The sequence below is a fragment of the Typopeltis vanoorti genome, chromosome 10 (genome assembly GCF_054136105.1).
Source record: "Typopeltis vanoorti isolate ZY-2024b chromosome 10, IOZ_Tvanoo_1.0, whole genome shotgun sequence".
In the NCBI taxonomy this organism is placed as follows: Eukaryota; Metazoa; Arthropoda; class Arachnida; order Uropygi; family Thelyphonidae; genus Typopeltis; species Typopeltis vanoorti.
The window spans coordinates 127,043,523-127,069,615 of NC_143558.1; the positions used below are offsets into that span (position 1 = coordinate 127,043,523).

Here is a 26,093-nt window from a genome sequence, read left to right on the forward strand (position 1 = left end):
CAAGAATTTTGCCCCACTTAAATCCAAAAACTTCAGATACCAAACTTTGGAAACTGACTACTAATTTACAAAGCGACCTACCAAAGGCAAGTGAGACTAACACGCTAAAAGATCCAGATGGAAATATCAAAATTGGAGATAGGGAGATCGCAAATACCTTGGCCTTTCATTTTCAAAATATAAGCAAACTATAGATGAATACTAGGAAAGACCATCAAATATCAAGACAGGCTCGACAGCAGAAAAATGCTGCAAACTCCCCAAAATATTAAAACAAACTATTCTGGGATCCATTTACAATCTCTGAATTGGGAGACGCCATGGAGAGACTAGATATAAATAAATCATGTGGACGGGATAACATACAAGGAATTATGATCAAACATTTTCCTTCCCTAGCCCTAGATTGGCTACTTCGCCTACACAACAATAGCCTAAAACGAGGAAAAGTTCCAATCTTAAAGCCTAACAAACTGCAAGACCAACCAGGAAGTTAGAGACAAATTTCACTGACTTCAATTCCAGGCATATTAATGGAAAAAATGATACTCCAACGTTTGATTTACTATCTAAACAAAAATAGTATACTACCACATTTTCAGGCTGCCTTTAGAAGAAATCACTCAACAACTGATCAGCTTTCCTACTTAACCCAGACAATTCAAGATAACTTCCAGACCAAACCTACCAAATCCACTATTGCAGCTTTTATAGATTTTAGCAATGCCTTTGACAAGGTGTGGAGGCAGAAACTCTTTTCCAAACTTTGTCATATTGGAATAGAAGGGAAAGTTCTTAACTTTCCCTTCTATTCCAGTATGACAAATTGGAATAGAAGGGATCTATTCCAATATGTTAATTAGAATAGTTAAGATCTATGACTTTCTAAGAAATAGAACAATTCCAGTTAAAATAAATAATACCTTTTCCAAGAAAGTGAAAATAAGACAGGGACTCCCTCAAGGTAGCATTTTGAGCCATTTTTTCATCTACTTAAATGACTTAGATAAAAATATAAATAAAGAAACAAAGATAACTATGTCTGCTGATGATTTTGTCCAATTCTCAGCTCACAACAACCTAGAAACAGCAGAAGGTCACTTAAACAAAGCCATTCAAATAATAAATTTAGTTTAATCCTTTATCCAAGTGTGATAAAGGATTAAACTAAATTTATTATATTGAAAGTTTATTTTTCACTTGGTTAGAGTATAATAAAATTAGTTTAATCCTTTATCCACATGTGAGCAAACAAAGTTTGCACCTGAAAGTATCTTCAGGACTGGGGGTAAGGTGGTACAACACCAGGGCAACTCGTTGCAAAGGTGGAGCAAGCTACCAACACTCCTATCTCAGTATCTCCTATATCTCTTATAATGCAAAACACATCTCCTTGCAGATATGTCTAATGTTATGCATTAAGGGAAGGGCCACTACCCAGACTAGTTTCGACCTTTATTGAGGCCTCTTCAGTGGGAGCCAGGCCCAAGTGGAGATACCTTATAGTCCTTATAAGGACTGGCTTAAAGGGGCGAAGCAAGAATGCTTTTCATCTTCCCCGTTATCTGTAGTGGACAGTGTACGGATAAGATGTTATTGAGCTATTAAAGCTCTGATCATGGCAGGAGGGTAACAGCAATAGCCGAGCCTCAGTTAGAACTTCACTGGCTACAGCATTGCCATCTATTACCCTCCAAAGGTATTGGATTGAATGAATCAATCAAGTGGAGATACCAGGCAGAAGCATTAGCAGGTCATCTCTACCTATAGGAGTTGCCAAATGGTGTACCACCCTTTTTTAATAAATTACTCTGGATTTAGAGAAAGATGTTGAAAGTTTATTTTTCACTTGGTTAGAGTATAATAAAATTAGTTTAATCCTTTATCCAAGTGTGAGCAAACAAAGTTTGCGCCTGAAAGTATCTTCAGGACTGGGGTAAGGTGGTACAACACCAGGGCAGCTCGTTGCAAAGGTGGAGCAAGTACCAACACTCCTATCTCAGTATCTCCTATAATGCAAAACACATCTCCTTGCGGATATGTCTAATTTTATGCATTAAGAAAGAATTGCCTTTCTTTCAGGCCTATATCCACTATATCCACTGAAAAAGGCCTATATCCACTACCAAAAAACGTTGCAGACACTATTAGATTCAAAAGTACAATAATCCTAGCCAAAGCAAAACAACCTGTTCTCAACATGTCTCCTTATGAAAGAAAGGCAATTCTCAACTTGAAGAAAAATAAAGATATCATTATTACAAAAGCTGATAAAGGAAATTCTACAGTTATCCTCAACTCTAAAGATTATTATGATAAGTTAAACGTATTACTATCAGACACCTCAACTTATAAAATCCTAGACAGAGACCCCACAATTAAAAATCATAATGAAACAAACCAACTAATCAGAAATTGTAACAATTGGCCAGAAGAAGTGAAGAGAACACTAAAATCCTCACATCCTATCACCCCAAGACTATATGGAACACCTAAAATACATAAACAGGATATACCTCTCCGTCCAATAGTTGATGGAAGATCATCACCAACCTACTTTTTGGCAAAACATCTTGCAAACTTATTAAATAATAAAATACGATCATCAGAATCCTATATCAAGAATAGTCAACATTTTGTAAATAAACTCCAAGCCATTACGATTGCACCAACTGACATGCTAGCCAGCCTAGATGTTGTATCCCTTTTCACCAATGTTCCAGTAGACGAGGTAATAAACATCATCCAAGACATCTTTCCTCTAGACATCACACAGATGTTTAGACACTGCCTTCAATCTAATTTCTTCAAAGTTAACAACACCATATACCAACAATTAGAAGGCCTAGCAATGGGAAGCCCACTATCACCATCTTGTGCAGACCTTTTCATGGAAAAACTTGAAAAAGAAATTCTCTCTGCAATCTCTCCGAAACCATCTACATGGTGGAGATATGTGGATGATATATTCATCATATGGCAAGACAGCTTAGACAACCTTAAATCGTTTGTGGATAAAATCAACTCAATACATAGCAAGATAAAATTCACTCTGGAAGTAGAAAACAACAACCAACTGCATTTTTTAGATATTTTGATAAAAAAACAACCTAACAGTGTCAAATTATCCATTTACAGAAAGCCCACAGATACTGGAAGATATCTTCACTATACTTCAAACCATCACAAGTCACACAAACTGAGTATTATCCACATGTTGAAACATAGAGCCAAAAAGTTTATATCAGAAGAGGAGGATACACAGAATGAACTCTCACTAATAGCCAACACATTATCACAAAATGGATACCCTCAAAACATCATCAAAAAATATCTATACAATGACAACCCCAGACAAGAAGAATCCCACCGTCAGCACGTTTCTACTGTAGTGATACCTTTCATCAAGTCAATTTCTTATCTAATAGCAAGAATACTAAGAGCCAACAACATCAGAGTGGTCTTCAAACCAACCACCAACATCAGACAAGTTTTAGGATCTCCAAAAGATAAAGTTCCGTTCTACAAATATCCAGGAGTATATTACATTCCCTGCTCCTGTGGTCTTGCCTACATTGGACAAACTTCACGAAGTTTAGAAATTAGACAAAAAGAACATGTTGGTGATGTAAACCACAACAGAAGCATTTCTTCCGGCTTAGCACATCATTTCTGCACATCTAACCACAAGATAGATTGGCAAAACAGCTCCATGCCATATCTCGATGACGACTACAGGCATCGTGTTTTTAAGGAAGCCACAATAGTACTAATAACCGGCGGAAACCTCAACAGAAATCAGGGTATAATCCTCAACAGTTCGTGGAAAAACTTGATCCTCTCTCTCGGTCAATCTGAACTACAGCTAGCCAGTAATCACATTACAAGTCTACAACAAACACTCATGCGTGATAATGAATAAGAACAATAAGCCATCTTTGTCACGCGAAACGTGTAACCATAGATACTAGTTTGGTTTACAACGTTTTTTATGTTCCTTTTAATTTGCATTTACTTTCATATCTCCGTAATACCTTGAAAAAGCCAGACAGTTTGCTGGCGAAACTGGTAGGTTTTAATAAATGTTTATTTGTAAAACACTGGTCTGTATTAATAAAAGTGTATTTCTATCTATAAAAACGACCAAAAAATGTATACCTTGTATACCATTAAGCTAAACAGTCAACTAATTACATTTAATGAAAACCCTAAATACCTTGGAGTTACTCTGGATCCATCGCTAAGCAGCTTCAATAAACATATCAACAATGTTGCAGTCAGAGCAAAAAGAAGACTAAATATCATGAAAAGTATCTCCGGTAAAGAGTGGGGAGCCAATGCTAGAACTTAAAAGTCACATATACCTCTATTATCTGTCCCATAATGGAACATGCTTTGCCTATCTGGATGCAAACATCACAAACCAGTTTATACAAGCTTATAAAAATTCAGAAAACTGCAGCTAAAATCATGTGGAGTAAGGAATACAACTCCTGGAAAAATAGCAGAATTCAAATCCAACCTTGTTCCTTTAAAAATTAGGTGGCAAGAAAATCTTACCAAATTTGTAGAGAAAAAAGCCAACCTTGCACATCATAGAACAAGTGAACTTTTTAAAAACTGGAAACCAACAAACAGAATAAAGAAAAAAATCAACAATGCATGAAATCATAGAAAATAAAATTCGCTTGGATTGTCCAAATAAAATAGCTGACTACCCAGCATTTCCTCCAAATCAAGACGGGGAAAAATAGTTATCAACTCTGAGAGAAAACGCCTAGAAAACCCTGAAATCTTGAGGTCATTAGCCCTTTCATAAATAATGGAATATGGACCTGACTCAATAAAGATCTACACAGATGGCTCCAAAAATCCAAATGGCAATTCTGGGAGTGGCGTACTCATCTATGGCTCTCATGATATAGAACTAAAAACAACTAATAGTATTGGATACAACTCATACCATGCAGAATTAATAGCCATTAACATAGCACTGCAATATTTGGACAAACAAAACCTGAAGGAGTTTATATTTTTCACAGATTCCTTAGCAGCCCTTCAAGTTATTAAGAACTCTAGCCATCAAGAAATTCTTAGACATAGCAAAAAAACATAAACAAACTACATAAGGATTCTGAAATAATCTTCCAATGGATCCCATCCCATGTGGGATTAAAGGGAAATGAAACTGCAGATGAAGTAGCAAAAATGGCCGCAACATCAAGTGATACCACAGATTTCGATGGTGATACCACAAAATCAAGTGATACCACAGATTTTGGGTGGTTTTAAAAAGACCACCCAAAAAGAAAACATAAAAAGAACAACTGTTCAGGACATAACTCACCACTGGTACTCAGCAGAAAATCCAGGAGCTACCATCAACTCCAAGTTTAATCGCAGTGCCACTACCATGATCTCACCTCAAGACCAGCCACACAAGACCAATCAAGTTTAGCAATGGCATAAAAGTCTTCCCCACCTGCAAATCTGTAACATCGAGGAAGCATCGCCAATGCATTTGCTAAACTGTATGAATATTTCCAAATGTGAACTCAATAACAACCGAGTTCACATTTGGAAATATTCATACAGTTTAGCAAATGCATTGGCGATGCTTCCTCGATGTTACAGATTTGCAGGTGGGGAAGACTTTTATGCCATTGCTAAACTTGATTGGTCTTGTGTGGCTGGTCTTGAGGTGAGATCATGGTAGTGGCACTGCGATTAAACTTGGAGTTGATGGTAGCTCCTGGATTTTCTGCTGAGTACCAGTGGTGAGTTATGTCCTGAACAGTTGTTCTTTTTATGTTTTCTTTTTGGAATAATCTTGTCTTGTGTGGCCGATCTTGAGGCGAGAGATCATGGTAGTGGCCCTGAGATTAACCTTGGAGTTGAATACAAGCATTATTATTATAACAACCCAGAAAAGGTGCTGTATAAAATACATGAACTTGACCTCTATGGTCTGGTGTATACCATGAGATAATAAAAAAAAATTTTAAAAAAAGCTTTGATAATGAGAAGCTCTTGTAAGGAAGAAGGAGAAAAACAGATGCTCTGTTAATTAAGATACGACAACTCCATTTTTCTGGGAGGTATGATTGTCAGAACTTGAATATATAGGATGTTCAAGTGAGAAAATTTCCAGAACTCTTCTTTTCCATAGTGAACAAAATACATATATGTAGGCTGTTGATTTGATGAAGGATAGGTAGTTCATTTTTGCAATGAAGCCAAATGGCAAACATATTATTAAACATATCCATATAGCAAACCCAGAAAAAGGGATTGAATGGTTGAAAATAAGGTGGGACAATCATTCCTATTTAAATTAGGCTAATATCATAGCTTTAAAACTGCTTCTGTGCAGACTGCAAACTTCATTCCAAATTATACTCAATACCATGTTGCACAAGACCAGGGTAATCTTTTGGATTAGTCCCAGTAGGATTATTTAAGTGTGGTCATAATTTAAGATAATGACACATTGGGGAATATATGCTGTTAAGGAAGATTAAAAATTAAATAATATATTTACAAAAAAAAAAAAAAAAAACAGAAAAAAAAGCAAGTATAAAGATTTTTTCTTGCTTTTTATGTTCAGCAAAATATTATCAAATTTTAAAAGCTTGCTTTATCACAGGGGGGGGGGGTGCTTAATGATCAAAGCTGTATAACTGAGAGGAGACCTCCACATAGCCTTTAAAGGAATGCGGAGAATCAACCAAATTTTGGATGGCTTCTAACCTAACGTCCAATCCTCACCGTCTCATTGTGCACCCTGTTGGGTATCTACCTGGATACTGAACGAACAAGGATGGGCTGGCAATTTGGGATTTAGCCGACAAAATTGTATTCTTATTGGTTAAACCAAAATAAAAAATGATGGTACAACATGACAAAATTTCATGCCAGCTGGGGCGTTGTCCGGTTAAATATGGCCCAATTGTTTTCACCAGGTACCAGGGCAAGCAGCGTCAGCTACTAGAACAAATCTGAAAACGCATCCCAACTCAACATCACCAGAGTTAAAGATCAGTACTATCAACATAAGCCTGAATGGCAAAGAAATGGAGCTAGCGGAGGAATTAGATAAGTACCAGATTGGTATAATAGGGGTGACTGAAACAAAAAAGAAAAAACTGGTGACATCTATCTGAGCAATTAATACAAGATGTTATATTCAGGCAATGACAATAATGGAAAAGAAGGGGTAGCCATAGTATGCAACACAAAATACAGGGCTAATCTACTTGAATGGCAGGTGGTCTCAATTAGAGTGATGTGGGCAAATATGAGAATGGGGAACTGGACAATGAGACTTATTTCTGCCTATGGTCCCACAGAAGGTTCTATCTACTAACGTAGAAGTGGAGTAATTTTTTGATGCTTTAGAAAAAGCAACTGACACAATGAAAAAGGAAAAGTTGGTCATTGTTGGGGATCTAAATAGCAGAGTAGGAAGTGATTGTCAGACATACAAAAATGTTTTGGGAAAATTTGGAGAAAAGAGCAAAGCTAATAATAATGGCAAATACATGGTTATTACTAACACCATGTTCCAACATAAAAATGTGCACAAATTCACATGGAGAGAAGAGGCAAGGAATAAGAAAAGTCTCATTGACTATGTTATTGTTGATAGTGATGTTTTCTCCCTGCTGCAGGACACCACAGTGTACAAAGGATTTGAAATTGGAAGCGATCACTATTTAGTCTTGAGTAAGATAAAATTGAATTTCATATTGAAAAGAATAACATATAAGAAAGTTTCAAAGCAAATAAAATTTGAGCAGCTCTCAGATGTGAACTGTAGACTAACACACGCAAAGATTATTGAAGAAAAAATGAAAGAGTTTGAGAACAGGAATCAAACCTTGGAGATTCAGTGGCAAACTCTAAAGAAAACATTGATTGATTCAGCCAGAGAGGCATGTGGTGAGGTTGTCTGCAAGGATATAAAAATCAGGACTCCATGGTGGACACAGGATGTTAAAGAGGCAGTGAAGGAAAAGAAGAAAGCATATCAAAAGTTCCTGGCAAATAAGTCAGCTTTTGCTCATGTTCTTGCCAAAGTCATGGGTGGACTTTGGCAAGAACATAGAAAATAAATATCAAGAAGGTAGTAAGATATTCTGGAGGTTGTTGAAGAAGCTTAGAAATGGAGAAAAGATTGCTATAAAAGGAGTTAGAGATGATAAGGGTGACATGAAAACAGGAGAAAAAGATATCCTTGAAGTATGGAGTAATTACTTCGAAAAATTGCTAAATGAAACAAGCAGTGATGACAGCACATTGGTAAAAAACACTCAGCAGGCATACAGTCAGGAATACATATCCATAATTGAAGTAGAAAAAGCCATCAAAGGCTTGAAATGTGGAAAGGCAGCAGGAGTAGATGATATTTGAACAGAAATGCTGAAGTATGGTGGTATAAAAGTCTTACAGTGGCTGCACTGCATAATTCAGAAAGCCTGGACAGAGGGACGAATTCCCGATGATTGGAGTAGAGCTCTCATAGTACCCATATATAAAAAGGGAAATAAAACTAAATGCGAGAATTACAGAGGTATTTCCCTACTGAGTGTTCCTGGCAAGATCTATGCAAGTATACTTCAGAAACAGTTGAGAAGAATTGTGGAAGAAAAGCTTGGTGAAGAACAAGCTGGATTCAGGCCAAATAGAGGCTGTCAGGATCAAGATTTTCACTTTACAACAAATAGTCGGGAAAGCATGGGAATATAACGAACATCTGTATTTAAGTTTTGTCGATCTGGAAAAGGCAAGGTGCCAAGAGAGAAGCTATTCAATATGCTACAGTTATATGGTGTCAATGGGGACATTATATCAAGCAATACTTTTTTTAGTCTTTATTTGAGTTGTAAGTCGGCAGTTGGAATTGAAACATGTACAGGAAGATGGTTTAATGTTAAATCTGGTGTGAGACAAGGATGTACATTATCCCCTCTGTTATTCATTATCTATATGGATCACATTATGAAGGAAAGTGGTATTAAACATGATATCAGAATTGGAGATGTTAATGTCAGCTCTTTGCTTTATGAGGACGATGTTATACTTCTGAATAAATCCGCTACAAGTTTACAAGATTCCCTGACTAAATTGAATAACTGTTGTAATAGATATGGTATGAAGGTTAGCATTAAAAACACAAAGACAATGAAAATAGGTAGAATTGTTGAAAATATCAACTTTGTTGTGAACGGGGAACGTGTGGAACAAGTAAAACATTTCAGCTACTTAGGCATGATTTTTAGTGAAGGTGGTAAATTAAATGTGGAAATAGACAACAGAATCAACAAAGCTGGTATGGTAGGAAGTCAATTGAATAAATTCATATGGAATAAGAGAGAAATTAGTCAGAACACTAAATTAGCTGTATACAAGACAGTGTTCAAAGCAGTTTTAACTTATGGATCTGAGAGCTGGGTCAGAAGTAAAACACTTGACCAAAGACTAGAGACTGCAGATATGAGAGTTCTGAGAAAGATTAGAGGCATGAACAGATGGCATCAATGGTAATATCATATTAAAAACGAGGATATTAGGAAAGAACTTGACATTGTTATCATCCAGGAATGCGTTAGCAGAGCTAATCTCAGGTGGTATGGTCACTTAAACAGAATGGACGAGGAAAAATTAGCAAAACGAGTGTTCTCTGCCATGTTGGCAGGAAAACGACCCAGAGGAAGACCAAGATATAGGTGGATTGATACTATACAATGTGCCTTAGACGATAGAAATATAAGATCTGATAATGATAATATTGGAGTCTTGACAAGTAATAGACTGATTTGGAGGAAAATTGTAGATTGGGAAGTTACTTATAATGTAAATTTTTCATGTAGTAAGTACTATCATATCCTGTACACCGCTTGAGAGTACATGTCAGGAATTTGATGATGATGCTTTATCACAAAGCCTACACATGATTAGTTGCAAACAGGCCAGTTGCCTTAAGGCTAGTTCTGCTCTTGATTGTTAAAATAATTACACAGTTTGATCATGTTGGGAATTTGAAGATGTGTTTGTTTCCATTTTGCCTATGATCAAACAGCAATACAAGCATTATTATTATCATTATAGAGTATCTCTGTGGAGTGCGGAGACTCATTGTGTGAGAGACTTACAGTTTTATACAAACAAAACCTATCATACCTCTCCTCAACCTGATTCACTGCCAGGGCAGTCGCATCTAAGTTTATCAATCCATTCTACTCATTCATCACTCTCCACACAAAAAATCTAGTCAGCATGTCCTTACTAACCACACACTTTCACAACTTCCACAGATTATCCCTTGTTCATACGATTTTTCATATATATTGAAAAATTTCCTTCACACCAATTTTATAAAACCCTTTAATATCTTGTAAGTTTCTATCATGCCCCTCTTTTCTGCTTATAAACTAAACTTTGTAACTTACACAGCTTCGGGCTGTTCTCATAGGGAGCATTCTGTAGACTTGTCACAAGTTTGGTCACTTGTCTCTGAATCCACTCTGCTAAAGGGAGGTCATCTTTTAATAATCCACTTACTTATTACAATAAGGTGACAACTGTATTAAATGAGGGAGATGGATACACATTAGTACACTTAAATTTTGTGAAGGTTTTTGATTAATTACCACATGATAAGTTGATAGTCACTATAGAATGAATGGGCTTAGATACTAGACTAGTGCATTTGATTGGAGATTAGCTATCTGATAGATATCAGCAACTTGTATATGTAGAAGAGAGAAGTCACTACTGGTGTGCTTTAGGGGGGGGGGGTCTGTTTTAGGGCCATTTTTGCAGATGATGTAAAGTTGGGAAGAACTATGAGGAGTAGAGATATTGTGTGCCTTACAAGAAATCTTGAATAGACTCAATTGAATTGGCACTTGAGTGAAGATACTAGTTCAATGTTACAAAATGTAAGGTTTTGAAATTTGGAAAACAAAGGTGGGATGTAGAATTTACTACTGGTGGGGATATATTGCTTGTAGTGGAGGAAATAAAAGATCTCGGGGTAGTGATAGATAAGGGTGTTATCCTCACAATTTTGGCAATAATGCAGAAGAAGACTTATAGAAGTTAGGAATTCTGTTTCCGTTGTATTAATGCCTTGATTTGGCCACACATGTACAGATTTGGTTACTTGATTTTCAAAAGGATAAAAGAGATATTGGAAAAGGTCCAGAGGTGGTTGACTAAGGTAGTTTATTAATTCTATACAAGTTGGTAACAATCCCTTACCAACTTGTATAGAAATACAAGTTGGTAAGGGATTGATATAGGATTAACATTGAAGAGATTTTTCATAAAATGGGGGGAGATGAGTGGAGAACAAGAGGTCATCTCTGGAAGCTGTATAAGAAGAAAATGAGAAGAAGATTTATTACATGGAGAGGTTTGAATGATTGGAATGCATTGTGGAGCATGTGTTGTCTGCAGAAAGTTTGAATGTATTTAAGACATGATATGATGAACTGTGTGTATGATAAAGGGACGACCTCCCATGATGAGTCTTAGACACTATAGGAATCTTGGAATAATATTATCCAAAAATTCCTACTCTCTCTCAGATAATTTATAATTTTTTTGATAATAAAATTGAAGCTGTGATTATTATACTTAGCCATAAATACTGTTACAACTTGAACAGCACATAAATCTTTAATATATCAGTAAATCATTTACAACTTTCAGCACACAAACCATATATATGATATAGCAGCACTCAATGTTTGAAATGTTCTCCTTTTGCCTTTAGGCATGCCTGAAGTTTATGCGGCCATATATTGATGGTGGAACACACACATCATCTAGCAGAAACGCTGCCACTGCTCACTCTAAATCCAACTTCAGGCTGGCAATGTTGATATTTCGTTTGTTGCGGGCTACTCTCTCAAGCTCAAACCATGATTCAAAATCTAACAGATTTGGATCAGGACTATCAGAGAGCGAATCAGCTGGTGATTGTGACTGGGCACATTCGCCTCTAGCCACTGTTGTGTGGTCATTGCCTTGAGTGCAGGGGCTGAGTCCTGTTGGAAGTCCACTGCCTACCATGAACAAAGTGTTGTTTAGGGGCCTACCACAGGTTCCAGCACAATATCTTGATACACTTTGTGATGACCTCTCTGGATCCTGGGTGCTATGGTACATGTGCTGTGTGACCAACTGGGGCATATACCCAATTGTTAAATGATGCTTCAGTGGTGAAAATCTTCTCATCTGATCTGTGAAATCTTTTCTTCTCATCTCTGTGTCTGTTGTTCACATACTGCCAGAGAAGTACCTTTTGATTTTATCACCCTCTGCTGCATAAGTTGTGGTGGTAGAAAGTGTCCCATAGACGATGATAGACTCACTCCCAAGTCATCAGTTAGTACATGTGACATTCTATGTGAAACATTCATCTTTCATGTCATCACTTTCTGTGTTCTCACAAAATTAATGTGGTGGCTTTCCTTCACAATCCTCAAGCTGTTGGATTTTAATGTAGTGGTCAACCTTTTCTTTGGCAGTCAGATATCTCTACTGTATCATTATAACAGTTAGTCAAATACACAAACATCCTACTGATCCTGAGTGTTATTAGCATGTTGAAAATAACAGGTGACTTCATTCCAACCTTGTGAAGTGCTATTACAGTTACGCAGTTCTCATAATCTTCCCACTGCATATTCACCCATAAAGCTAGACCTCTCTCTCTCTACTGATAAACACGCGAATGTTGGCTGTGCATAGCACCCCTAATGGATTTAGGTATTTATGGCAATAGAGTGTAAATTAAATTATATTTACCAAAATGCTATATCAGCCAGTAAAGAAATATCATTATTTCTGTTTAGACAGAAATATCAATATTTCTATCTGCTAATCAATCAAATGATTGAAAACGAAGCAAGACATTGCTGATGTGTATAGCACTACTGCTTATGGGGTTCTTTAGTGTGATTTCTTGGGAAATGTTCTTTCTCAGGAATAGTGAGATTAATCTAAGCTTTCAGTCTTTTTCTCTAGCAGAAGGATTATTATAAGTTAGCATTCCTATGCATAGCTTATTTCAGAAATTTGAACTAGTAAAAATTAATAGTGTTTGAACTATTTTTAATAAAAATAAATAAAACTAACACTTGTAAGCTTTCTTTTTGTGCATAAACAGCTGTCATATAGTGAAAATGTAACATGAAATATATTTGTGAAACTTGAAAATTAATTCCAGAAACAGCTGAACAACAGATGGAAAAGAAGCTACTGGCTGAAATAGATTGCAGAGAAATAATCAAATATTAAAAGTATTGTTTCATCTGGCTTCAATTCAACTGACATATTATTTCTTTATAGCCTAATTTGTTTTGTTGAAACAAAGTGAAGTAATAGATTTCAAATTCTCTCTCTCGCTATGAATCTTTTAAGACAATAGAAAATTAAAGTCTAAAAAATTAAACAATAGAAAATCTCTAGCAGAAGGATTATTATAAGTTAGCATTCCTATGCATAGCTTATTTCAGAAATTTGAACTAGTAAAAATTAATAGTGTTTGAACTATTTTTAATAAAAATAAATAAAACTAACACTTGTAAGCTTTCTTTTTGTGCATAAACAGCTGTCATATAGTGAAAATGTAACATGAAATATATTTGTGAAACTTGAAAATTAATTCCAGAAACAGCTGAACAACAGATGGAAAAGAAGCTACTGGCTGAAATAGATTGCAGAGAAATAATCAAATATTAAAAGTATTGTTTCATCTGGCTTCAATTCAACTGACATATTATTTCTTTATAGCCTAATTTGTTTTGTTGAAACAAAGTGAAGTAATAGATTTCAAATTCTCTCTCTCGCTATGAATCTTTTAAGACAATAGAAAATTAAAGTAGTAACTTGTAATTCATTTCCTGGAGTGGAGAGGATGGTGGAGGAAATCTTCAAAATGAGCATAAATTTTGAAATAATTCATATAAGACATGTTTCATATATTTTCACCATATCCTATCTAAGCCTCCTACAAAAAAGTTAAAAACATCTGTTGCAATTTTCAGCTAAAGGGGAAAGCAACTGAGTATCTACAGAAATACCTTTCAGTATAAATTTTTGATATATATTATATATATAAAGTCTCATAGTTGAAAGTAAATATCAGTACTGCACTTTAATATCATTTATTGTTCATAAAAAAAGTAGTAGTTTCTAAAACTGAAGTGTGGTGATCTGTATAATGGTATTTTGCAAGGAAAGAAAGAAAGTTCATATTTATTTCAAGAAATGTTACTTAAAAACACTGATTTATAAATTTTTAACATAATGATTTTCAATACAAGCATAAAAGCATTAAAATTATTTCCACAGTTTTGTCATTAAATTAAAAGAACATAAATTGTCTTCTTCCACTGCAATGATATGACAAATAAAAGATGGCAAATTTATCTTTACTAAATAAATTCATTGGCGAAGCCAGTATCTTGTCACATTTCGGAATAGATTATTTATTTTCGTGCATATAAATAAATGCATATAAATATATTTATTTATATTCGTGCATTTGAGTTGAGTTCGAGGTTATATCATAGCGTGTAGTGTTCGTGCAAGCTCCTGATAAGATAAGTATTATTTTCAGTTATCGTTGATAAAAATAGTTAATATTGCGTAATTTTGTTTGCCTTGCGTATTTTAGTGCGTCTGTTTGTGTGTTTTTGGTGTGTATAACTTATTATTTGATAAAACAGGTTGCAATAATTATGGCACCTGTACGAAGGAAAATGGTGGCCATTAATGATGGTTCGTCATCGTTATCAAAGAACAGTAGTATAAAAGAAATGAGTCAGTGTACTAGCTGTGAAATGTACGCTTTACGGAGTGCAGTCGGATTGTGGATAGATGATAATAAAGGATTGAATGTGTGTAGAAAAGGTAGGGAGAATGAGGAATTGAAGTGTATTTCGGATCGTGAGTGTGATATTTTTGTCAACCTTCAGAATGAAGAAAATAGCGATATGACAAGAAACGGCAAGGCTGTACATGAGAATTATGAGAGTGTGAATGTAGAAAGTGTGAATGATAGTATTAATGATTTCTCAGAGAATAAAAAAGATGAGATAGATGCATTGAATGAGATCGCGTTGTTGAATGGTGCGATAGAAAGGGCAAAACAGCAGCTAGAGTGCATGAACAAAAGTCGACTGAATGAACCAACCAATAATAAAAGGTATGACAGGAAAAATAGGCGTATGAATGTGAACATGAACAAAATGAACGATAGAGTGCTGTATGGAGACTCGTTAGTACGAGGTGTGTTAGTAGAGGATTTGACAAAATCGTACCACCCTGGTGCGACCATAAAGGATGTAACTGAGTCTATAAGAGAGCAAAAGGAAAGGGTGAAAGAAATGATTGTTGTGGCAGGTACGAATGATTTGAAAGGAGATAAAATGGAAATGATAAAAGACCTGAATGAATTGTTTGAGGTAGCAAAAGAAAAGAGTGAGAGAGTTAGAATGATTAGTCTTTTGCCACGGTATGAAATGCTTAAAAGGAGGGCTATAATTGCGAATGACTTTATGCGTGGGTTATGTATGACGAGTGGTGTGGAATTTGTGGATGTGTGGAGTGAGTTCGATGGACAAAAGGATCTATATAAGATGGATGGCTTGCATTTGAATGGTTATGGTGTAAGAAGACTTGAGAAAGTGTTGCTGAATGTAGTGGATGTGCAAATTCAGGGAAACTAGATTCGTTAAGGGGGGGGGGGGAGTAGATATACAGTCCTTAGGGAGGCAGTTGAATGTAAGAATGAATATAATATGCTGGAGCAAATAAGGACAACAAACCAGAGTGGGATAGTTAATATAAGGCATCAAGGTAGGGTTGGGGCTACTGGGGATCTTAAATTCATGTACACTAATACTAGGAGTATTAGGAACAAGAAGGAAGAGTTTTTGGCCATGGTTGGCACTTCCAGACCACAGGTTATTGGTATTAGTGAAACATGGCTGACTGTAGATGATATAGCTAGTGGGATTGAATGTGATGGGTATAGTGTGTTCAGGAATGACAGAGAGAATAAAATGGGGGAAGGAGTATTGTTGATGATAGCTGATGAGCTACAGCCAAGGAGAATAGAAGTTGAATTGCAGGATAGAGAAAAGAGCACATTTGAGGCCATTTGGTGTGAGATTGTGGCTAGCAGAACTAAATATACAATTGGGTGCTGCTATAGACCAGGTGATGGAAAAGATGGTGGTGACAGTATGCACAAGCAAATAGAAGAAATGAGTGGAAGGAAGGTGATTATTATGGGAGATTTCAACTATGGACGCATTGATTGGAGTGAGGAGAGGACACACGGCAGGAAGGAATTGGATTTTATGCGGTTATTAAGGGATAACTATCTGCGACAGCATGTAATGGAAAATACTAGGGGTCAGAGAGTGCTTGACCTAGTAATTACATCTGAGGATTTGGTAACAAATATGACCACATTTCCACCAATCAGTGAGAGTGATCATAGGGTCTTGACTTGGGAGGTGGCTAAAGGTGTAGAATTTTCAATTAAGACAGGGTACATGTGGAATTATCGGGCTGAAAAGTATGACAAGCTTAGGAGTTTGATTGGCTCAGTGCCATGGCATGTCCAACTGCAAGGACTAGAAGTTGATAGTGCATGGGAGGTGGTTAAGAAGTGCTTGCATGAAGCAATGGCTGACTGTATACCTAGAGTCCGAATAATAAATCAAGTAGGGGTTAAATGGATGAATAACACCATTAAGCTTGAGCTGCAAAAAAAGAAACAACTATGGAGGGAATTTAAGGAGAAAGGTGACTGGCAGGCACATGAACGGTATAAAGCGCAGGCCAGAAGGGTGACGAGTGTGGTAAGAAAAGCAAAAAAGGATTAAGAAAGAACATTGGCCATGCAGGCTAAAGAGAATCCTAAACAGTTTTTTAGATATGTAGCAAGTAAAAGGAAAAATGTATATGGCAGAATGATTTTAAAGAATGCCGATGGTAGGGAGGTAACTGAATCAGTTGAGATAGCTGAGTTACTGAGTGAGCACTTTGCAAGAATATAACATCCAGGTGGTGACATTGCAGAAACGAATAAACCAGTAGATTATACGGGAATTGTGGTGAATGAAGTGGAGGTGAGTAGTCTATTACATACAATGTCAATACTCCTGTGGGGTTGGATGGTATACCAGCTCGTGTAGTACGAGAAGCATCTAATGAATTGTCAGTACTCTTGACCATTTTGTTTAATTTGAGTCTCGGGTCTGGGTTAGTCCTGAGCGGGTGGAAGGAGGGGAAAATAGTTCTACTGCATAAAGGTGGTTCCAAGATCGCTGTTGTAAATTACCGACCGATTAGCATATCAGGAATCATTGTCAAGGTCTTGGAGAAATTAGTCAAGAAAAGAATACAGGATTGGATAGATGAAAATGGGATATTGTATGGGGGACGACATGGTTTTGTGAAGGGTTTAGATCATGCCTAAGTAACTTGCTCACGTTTTATAACACAGTGACAGCTGAACTGGATAGAGGTAATGGGTTTTCAGTGATACTACTGGACTTTGCCAAGGCCTTTGACAGGATACCACATGGAACCCTAATCAGTAAACTGGAGCAGATGGGGATAGATATAGGGTTGGTAAGATGGATAGGAGGGTGGTTGAAGGAGAGATCCCAGAGAGTGGTTTATTCAGGAGTGGAGTCAAAAAGACGTCTTGTGACTAGTGGAGTGCCGCAGGGCTCTGTTCTTGGACCACTGCTTTTCAATTTGTTCATCAATGATATTGGAAATGATTTGAGAGTTTTTCACTTGTTTGCTGATGATGCAAAGTTGGGTAGAGCAATTGTGAGTGCACAGGATGTCAAAATTTTATAGGATGATTTGGAAAGTTTGGAGGACTGGGCTAGGAAAAATGGATGTCAGTTTAATGTGGCAAAGTGTAAGGTTATGAGGTGAAAATTTTCACTTTGAGGTGAAAAGAATAGCAGCAGTATATCGCATAGGTGGAACCGTACTCCAGGAGATTGATGAGGCCAGGGATTTGGGAGTGCTGGTGGATAGGAAGTTGAAGTTTAGGGGGAAAACATTGCAAAAGTAACTAAAACAGCTCACCAAATCACTTGGCTTATGAAAAATACTTTAACATGCAGAGAGAAGCAAGTTGTTGTTCCTCTGTATCGAGCCTTGATAAGACCCCATCTGGACTTCTGTGCCCATTATGGGCACCACGGTTTCTTTGTGATGGGGAGGAAGTGGAGAGGGTCCAGAGACGAGTGACCAAGATGATAGCAGGTCTGTGGAATGAACCTTATGAGAATAGGTTGAGGATTTGTGGGTTGCAGAAATTGGACGATAGGCGAAGGAGGGGTGATATGATTGAGACATTCAAATTACTGAAGGGTGTTTATAAGATTGATCCAGAAGATATTTTTGAAAATATGACTGGTGGTGGGAGGACTAGGGGACATGCATGGAAGCTGGGTAAGAGCGTGGTTGACAAGGGTGTTAGAGCTAGGTTTTTTACTTGGAGAGTGGTGAATGAGTGGAATAAGCTTCCAGAGTCTGTTGTGGGTGCTACGACCGTGAATGAGTTCAAGGCAAGATATGATATATACTGTGTGAATGTTGAATAGTTGTTCCAGACATGATGTTAGGGCCTCCCTCGATGAGTCTATCTACTCCTTGGAGTTTCCCGGAACAATAATAATAATAATAATAATAAAATTCATTTTTAACTTCGGTAACAGACAATAAATTGAACAACAGAAAATTAAATTGTTGAAGAACAATGAAAGAAATTTCATGTAAAAGAGGTATATGTCAAGTCAAGTAAGACAAAGGTCGATCCGTTACAGTTAATCCACTAATGGTTCTGTAGTTGCCATTAAGAGAGCAATGGTGGTGGTGGAGGTAATTAATGTTAAAAGGCAGACTATTGCTCATGTTTTGATCCATGGAAAAATTCTCAGTTGGTATGAGTATTTCATCCACTTCCAGCCAGTTAGAAGCTGAAACTTTAATATGCACTTTGACCAGCACTTAAGCCTAAGTTACACAGATATTTCTCATGATAGTTGAGGACACTGTCATTGAACGAATTTAAGGTGAGAAGGTATGCGAGTCCTAACACTAATGAGAATATCCAGATGATATGGACATGGAATGTATAGCATCATACTTGTGGACATGTATGATGCTATACATCATGGGAGGGGGTATATTAAAGGAATCTCATAAGATAAAAATAGAAATCTTCAGACACACTGCAGGAGGAGGAGATAATGGGATCATCTTTAGAAGTTTGAATGGTGAATAAATTAGTTTGTTTGTGGAAGTGGTAAGGTCATCATCAGTGAATGAGTTTAAGGAGAGATATGAGAGGTATTTCAGTTAGGTGGGGTCTCCTGTAATGAGTCCTAGGACTTAATGAAAGTATGCAGATAAAACTAATATCAGTAATAATACTGAAATAAAGAGCCACAAGGCTTCATTTCGGCGATGCAAAATTATTCAAATTAAGTGGATATTGAATCCAACATTATTTCAAAGCCGAATAAAGAAACTACAAGAGTTTCATGCCGAAATATAGAAACTATAAAAGTTTCAACGGATCCAAGCATAAGCAAACATGACAGGGGCAACTCGTGGTAAAGGTGGAGTAAGCTCTGATCACTTTCCTTAGTATTTCCCATTATGTAAAGCACATCTCCTTGCGGACATGTATGATGCTATACATTATGGGGGGGGGGTGTATAGTATAAAGTATAATGCATTTTTGGAAATTATGGAGGCAACTACCGTGTTTGAATAAAAACTTTAGTTTACTATTACTAAAATTTTACAATTCGACGTTTAGACCTTTATGTCAAGGTCATCTTCTGGAGCGTACAAATATACACAGGAAACAAGCTATACTACAATCATACTGGTTCGTTAAAGACACTGACTAACCGCTACCACAATTGTTGGCCTGACCTCTGGTGGGAAAAAAAAAAAAAAAAAAAAAAAAAAAAAAAATTATACATCAACGCTAAAGTCCTATTATTTGTGTTGTCTGCTATATACATATATTAACATTATATTAACATCATTCCAGCCAGTTGGAGTGGAATGGTTTCTAATAATAGCAGATTGGCTAGAGTCCTGACTTGTGTTGAATCTTTCAAATTAGGTTGGCTGAATGTGTGCCATCCAGATCCTTGGAATTTTCATACCATCTTTATTGTTGATATTTGGGTGGTTTATCAGGATTTCGCAGGATTCTTGAAATTTTCTTTCGTACCATGTTTACACCACACAAAAACATGGTACGAAAGAAAATTTAAAGAATCTGCGAAATCCTGATAAACCACCCAAATATCAACAATAAAGATGGTATGAAAATTCCAAGGATCTGGATGGCACACATTCAGCCAACCTAATTTGAAAGATTCAACACAAGTCAGGACTCTAGCCAATCTGCTATTATTAGAAACCATTCCACTCCAACTGGCTGGAATGATGTTAATATAATGTTAATATATGTATATAGTAGACAACACAAATAATAGGACTTTAGCGTTGATGTATAATTTTTTTTTTTTTTTTTTTTTTTTTTTCCACCAGAGGTCAGGCCAACAATTGTGGTAGCGGTTAGTCAGTGTCTTTAACGAACCAGTATGATTGTAGTATAGCTTGTTTCCTGTGTATATTTGTACGCTCCAGAAGATGACCTTGACATAAAGGTCTAAACATCGAATTGTAAAATTTTAGTAATAGTAAACTAAAGTTTTTATTCAAACACGGTAGTTGCCTCCATAATTTCCAAAAATGCATTCGGATCACCGTGCAAGCCTAAAAGAAAGTATAAAGTATAACTTTATACTATAACTATATGGTAAAGTATAACTTCTGCATCACTTCAACCTGGATATTTACATCTGGGGCTACCTATCCACTGTTGAGACCTCAACAAAGGGCAAAACCGGTCTGGGTAGTGATCCCCCCCCTCCCCATAATGTATAACATCATACATGTCCGGCAAGGAGATGTGCTTTGCTTTACATTATGGGAAATACTAAGGAAAGTGATCAGCTGTTATTATTATTACCCAAGATGCCATGGAATCAAAGAGTTATCTAGGAGGACCTTTTATCATACACACAGCTCATCATACCATGGTTTAAACACACTCAGATTCTCTGCAGACACCACACTCTCAGGCAAGGCATTCCAATCATTCACAACTCCACATGAAAAAAAACTGCTACTCGCACCCCCTTTATACAGTTTCCAGGGATGATCTCTGGTTCTCCCCCGATCTCCCACTATTTTCTGTAGAACCTCTCCAGCATTGAACCTATAACAACCCCTTAATAACTTGTAGATCTCTATCATATCTCCCCTCTTTCTCCTGTCCACCAGACTCTGCAAGTTGCATCTTCTCAATCTCCTCATCCTCGACATTCTAGAGGTTAGAAACTACCTTGGTCAGTTGCCTCTGGACCCTTTCCAACATCTCTTCATCCTTCTGAAAACCAGGTGACCAAATCTGGGCACAATAGTCCATGTGTGTGGCCTTATACAATGAAACAAGAATCTCCCTACTCCCTAGGTTAGAAACTACCTTAGTCAGTTGCCTCTGGACCCTTTCCAACATCTCTTCATCCTTCTGAAAACCAGGTGACCAAATCTGGGCACAATAGTCCATGTGTGGCCTTATACAATGAAACAAGAATCTCCCTACTTCTACAAGTCAGTGTCCTCCGCATCACTCTCAGAAGTCTTTGTGTTGTCTTCACAGGTTTGGCTATGTGTCCCCTAAATTTCAGATCCTTATCCATTATCACCCCCAGATCTCTTTTACCTTCACCTCTGACAATATATCCTCACCAAGCATAAATTCTGCATCCCATTTTTGTTTTCCAAATTTTAAAACCTTACATTTTGCAACATTGAACTCGCATTCCCATTTCCATGCCCAATCACTCAATTTATTCAAGTCTTCTTGTAAGGCCACTACATCTTCACTACTCTTCATGGTTCATCCCAACTTTGCATCATCTGCAAACAACTGAATATCTCCATCCAAATCTTCACCAATATCATTAATATATAAGTTAAACAGTAATAGCCCTAAAACAGACCCCTGAGGCACTCCACTAGTGACTTTCCTTTTCCTGGATATCGCACCCCCATACACAACTTGTTGATACTTATCAGATAGCCAGTCTCCAATCCAATGCACCTATCTAATATCCAACCCCATCCACTATAGTGGATGGGGTTGGATATTAGATAGGTGCATTGGACTATCAACTTATCATGCAGTAATCTATCAAAAGCCTTTCCGAAATCTAAGTATATTGCTGTGTATCCTTCTCCTCTGTTCATGGAAGCAGTCACTTTATTGTAATAAGTAAGTAGATTAATAAAACATGACCTCCCTTTAGCAAATCCATGCTATCCATGAAAGGTAATACCATTGTTGTCAACCCAATTCTGAATCCTAGTTCTCACAAGCTTCTCCAACAACTTAACTACAACACCTGACACACAGATAGGCCTATAGTTTGATACTTGAGTTCCATCACTTCCTTTATGAACTGGCACAATCTTGACCTCCTTCCATTCCTTATTAACTTTACCCAGTGTAAGACGCATATTACAAAAATATGTAAAGGCCAGCATCAACTCCCTTGCACATTCCTTCAGAATACGTGGTGATATATTATCAAGTCCTACAGCCTTAGTAACATCTAGTTTGCTCAACTCCCCATACATCTCTTACTCACTTACAGATCAGTCACTCCTCCCTCTCACCAACTGTTCTCAATCTCTCCATGAATTCACATTCACAAGATTGAAAGACCTTTATGAACTGCTCATTAAGTATCTCCACCACACCTTCTGCAACAGCTGTCGTTATACCATTTTCTCCAATCAATGTCATCCTTCCATAATCATTCTTTCTTTTGCTGACTACATATCAAAAGAACTCCTTAGGATTCTTTTCGGCTTCATTAGCTAACTGCTGTTCATACCTCTCTTTAGCTACCCTTACCAACCACTCCACCTTTACCATAAGTTGCCCCTGTCATGAAAGGTTTGCTTATGCTTGGATCCGCAAAAACTTTTATATAGTTTCTATAAAAGTTCTATAAAATATTTCGGCACGTAACTCTTGTAGTTTCTCTATTCGGCTTTGAAATAATGTTGGATTCGATATCCACTTAATGTGAATCAGTAATAATAATTTGGGTTAGTAATTACAGTAAGCTTTTATGGTTCTATTTATTTATTTATATAATATATATTTGCCATTAAACTCTTTAAAGTGATTTATCGGTGAGTGCTTTCCATGAGTTGCCTTTTGGTTTCAGTACGTATATTTTAGTTTTCTTTTAGTTACCAAAATCTTCTTTCAGCAAGCCTCTGCTAATGCTAAGTTTTTGAAATATTTTAAGGTTTGAAAACGTTCAAAATCTTACTAAACAAACAATAATTGATACTTGTTTATTGTTTACTGTTAATAACAGTGTGTTGCTTTATAAGGAAGAAATAATTTGCTGTAGAGGGGAAAAAAATTTAATATATTTTTGCAGATTAGTAAGCAAAAGAAAGAGGATTCAGAAAAGAAAAATGTCCGTCATTTATATGTAATAAGGCATGCAGAAAGAGTGGATTTCACATTTGGTTCTTGGGTTCCCCATTGTTTTAATAGTTCAGGTATGTCAATTTTAATTTGTAATCTATGCTAATTTTTCACTGTTAACATTACAAATGATGTCAAATACTATTGTTGATCATCTTCATAATTTAAATTTTAACTATTGCAAACGTGTGTGTATACGTGCATGTGTGCACGCATGCTTACATGTACATATCTACATGTTATTTTATGTAGATCCCACCAAGAAAGTACAGTCCAACAGCATCATGGCTAGGCTAAGAACTGGCCAATCAAGAAACCCTACTCTAGAGTAGAGACCAATTATTGAACTTTTTTGAAGTCACTTTAGCTCTCCAGTAAACTGAGTGGTAGTGTCACAAAAACAGCCATGCTCATTCTGTGGGATTTGAAACCACAGCCTATTGGTTAGTGAGTTGATGTGCTATCCATTAAGCCAACTAGGCCAGCCATACATACATGTTATCACTTTTCATTATCTTGCTTCATAGGATTCATGAAATCGTGATGTTGTTATTATGTTCGTTTCATGGCATAATTTTGTAATCATTCAAGAAAATGCCACTTGTTTAATTGTCCTGATACACATTGTTCAAGAATTAGTCTATAATTAATAATATTTTATAGCAGCTGCAACTTTTTTTTAGAGCCACGATATAGTATAAGATGTATCACATTATTAGTTACCAACCTGATTAGCCAATAGCATATCTACTTCGAACTAGCAGGCTGCAGGTTTTGATTTATTTCTATCTTGAGTCTGCCAGACCACACCCAATAAAAACTCAACTTCAATATTCTTCAGTGACTACTCTTCTCACTTTTCTCAATTTCATGGTATCATACTTTGGGAAAATAATTGAATTGAATTTCATGAAAAATTTTCACTTTGGTATCCAAGGCATCTTCAGTATGCTGACAATAGAACACAATTAAAATGCAAATAACATTTTTCTTGAGCCTGCAGTATGGTACATATATGTTGGCAAGTATTTGCAACATAGAATGGCTCTCCATCTGATTTTAAGCTCTTTATCTCAAAAATAAATATGACTCATCATGGAATTCAGTTCACCGTAGAGGAAGAAAAAAACAATCAGTTAGCTTTTATAGATTTATTGATTCTTTTGGTAATTTGCAATTGTCGGTTTTTTTTTTTTCAAAAGAAACACACATTGATCCTTACATCCATGCTACTTGTCATGGATGTAACCATTAAGACTTTGTTACATCATGCTTATAGTTCATTTTTTGCTGAAGAATTTCGATGCCAAGAATTGAACTATATCTAATCTGCCATTTAAAAAAATAGTTTTAATGGCTTTTTCTATTAATAAGCATTTAACAGCTTTAGGCTCCCATTCCCTATAAGTCTTAAAAAGAAATCTCTGATTCCTCTTCCATGTATTAAGGAAAATTGTGAATGTATTACTAAAATTGTGAGGAGCCTCTTCACATTGTAATGTCCTTTCATCCTGTCAGGAACATTTCTGTCTACCTTTTCCTCTACTAAAAACAAGCATATTCCAGTCACCTTTCAAGCTGTTTACCAGATTCCTTCCTTGCTCCTGTGGCTTATCCATTCAACAAGGATTCTGCTTTTGGCCAAATTTAAACAGTTGTGCCTTTGGTTACCCCTTTTTTTGAGAATATTACTATATCAGTCTTCTGTCTTATTATAATTGCATATGTATTATTTTATTTTTTAATGGAATTTGTTGACCATTTGCTATCTTACTTATTCTTTGATGGTGCTTTTTTAAAATAATTGTGTTATTTGCCTTTTAATTATATTGCATTGTCAATGTACTGAAAGTGCTAAGGTGAAAATTTTACATCTAATATCAATTTTATGTAAGTTTTAGCTTCCATCTTTATTTTCGCAAACATGTCAGCTTGCGTACCTGTTCTGAAACAGTGATATCATAGTATATTCAACAACGAAATCCTTTTTTTGACCATTTTTAGCTAAAATTTTATTTTTCCTCATTTATCATATTTTTGTTATTGTCGTTATCACCACTTGACATTACTACCCATTCCAAAACTTTTAATTTCCTTTCTTAACATCTAAGTTGTTGTTTTTTTTTTTGTTTTTTTTCTCTTCAACTTTCTGCTATCAAAGCTTTCTTTGAAGATGCGCATGGCATTATGTGAATGCACGGCGAAAGTTTTAAAACCACTGAATATTTTTGTTGCCTTTTTCCTCATCAGAAAAATTTCCATCTTTCTTGCTTCTAAGGACAAGCTTCTACCTCTCAATTATACAGGCATCTACAAGATTCCTTGCTCTTGTGGATTATTTTATTTCAGACACACAATAAGATCTGTTTTTATTCAGCTAGAAAAGCACAAGCTCATGGTATTTATAGTAAATACCATGAGCCTGAGCAGTCTG

At 36.3% G+C, this 26,093-nt stretch overlaps 1 protein-coding gene across 3 annotated transcripts in view; it reads left to right on the forward strand.

Moving 5' to 3' along the window:
• LOC150102778 (ecdysteroid-phosphate phosphatase-like) overlaps window positions 1-26,093 on the forward strand; it is a 393,004-nt gene that overhangs the window by 242,782 nt on the left and 124,129 nt on the right. For all 3 annotated transcript variants that reach the window (XM_090398941.1, XM_090398940.1, XM_090398942.1), the window contains one exon: window positions 23,610-23,733. In XM_090398941.1, the coding sequence (XP_090255067.1) occupies window positions 23,610-23,733 (124 nt within the window). The remainder of the gene's footprint in view (window positions 1-23,609; window positions 23,734-26,093) is intronic.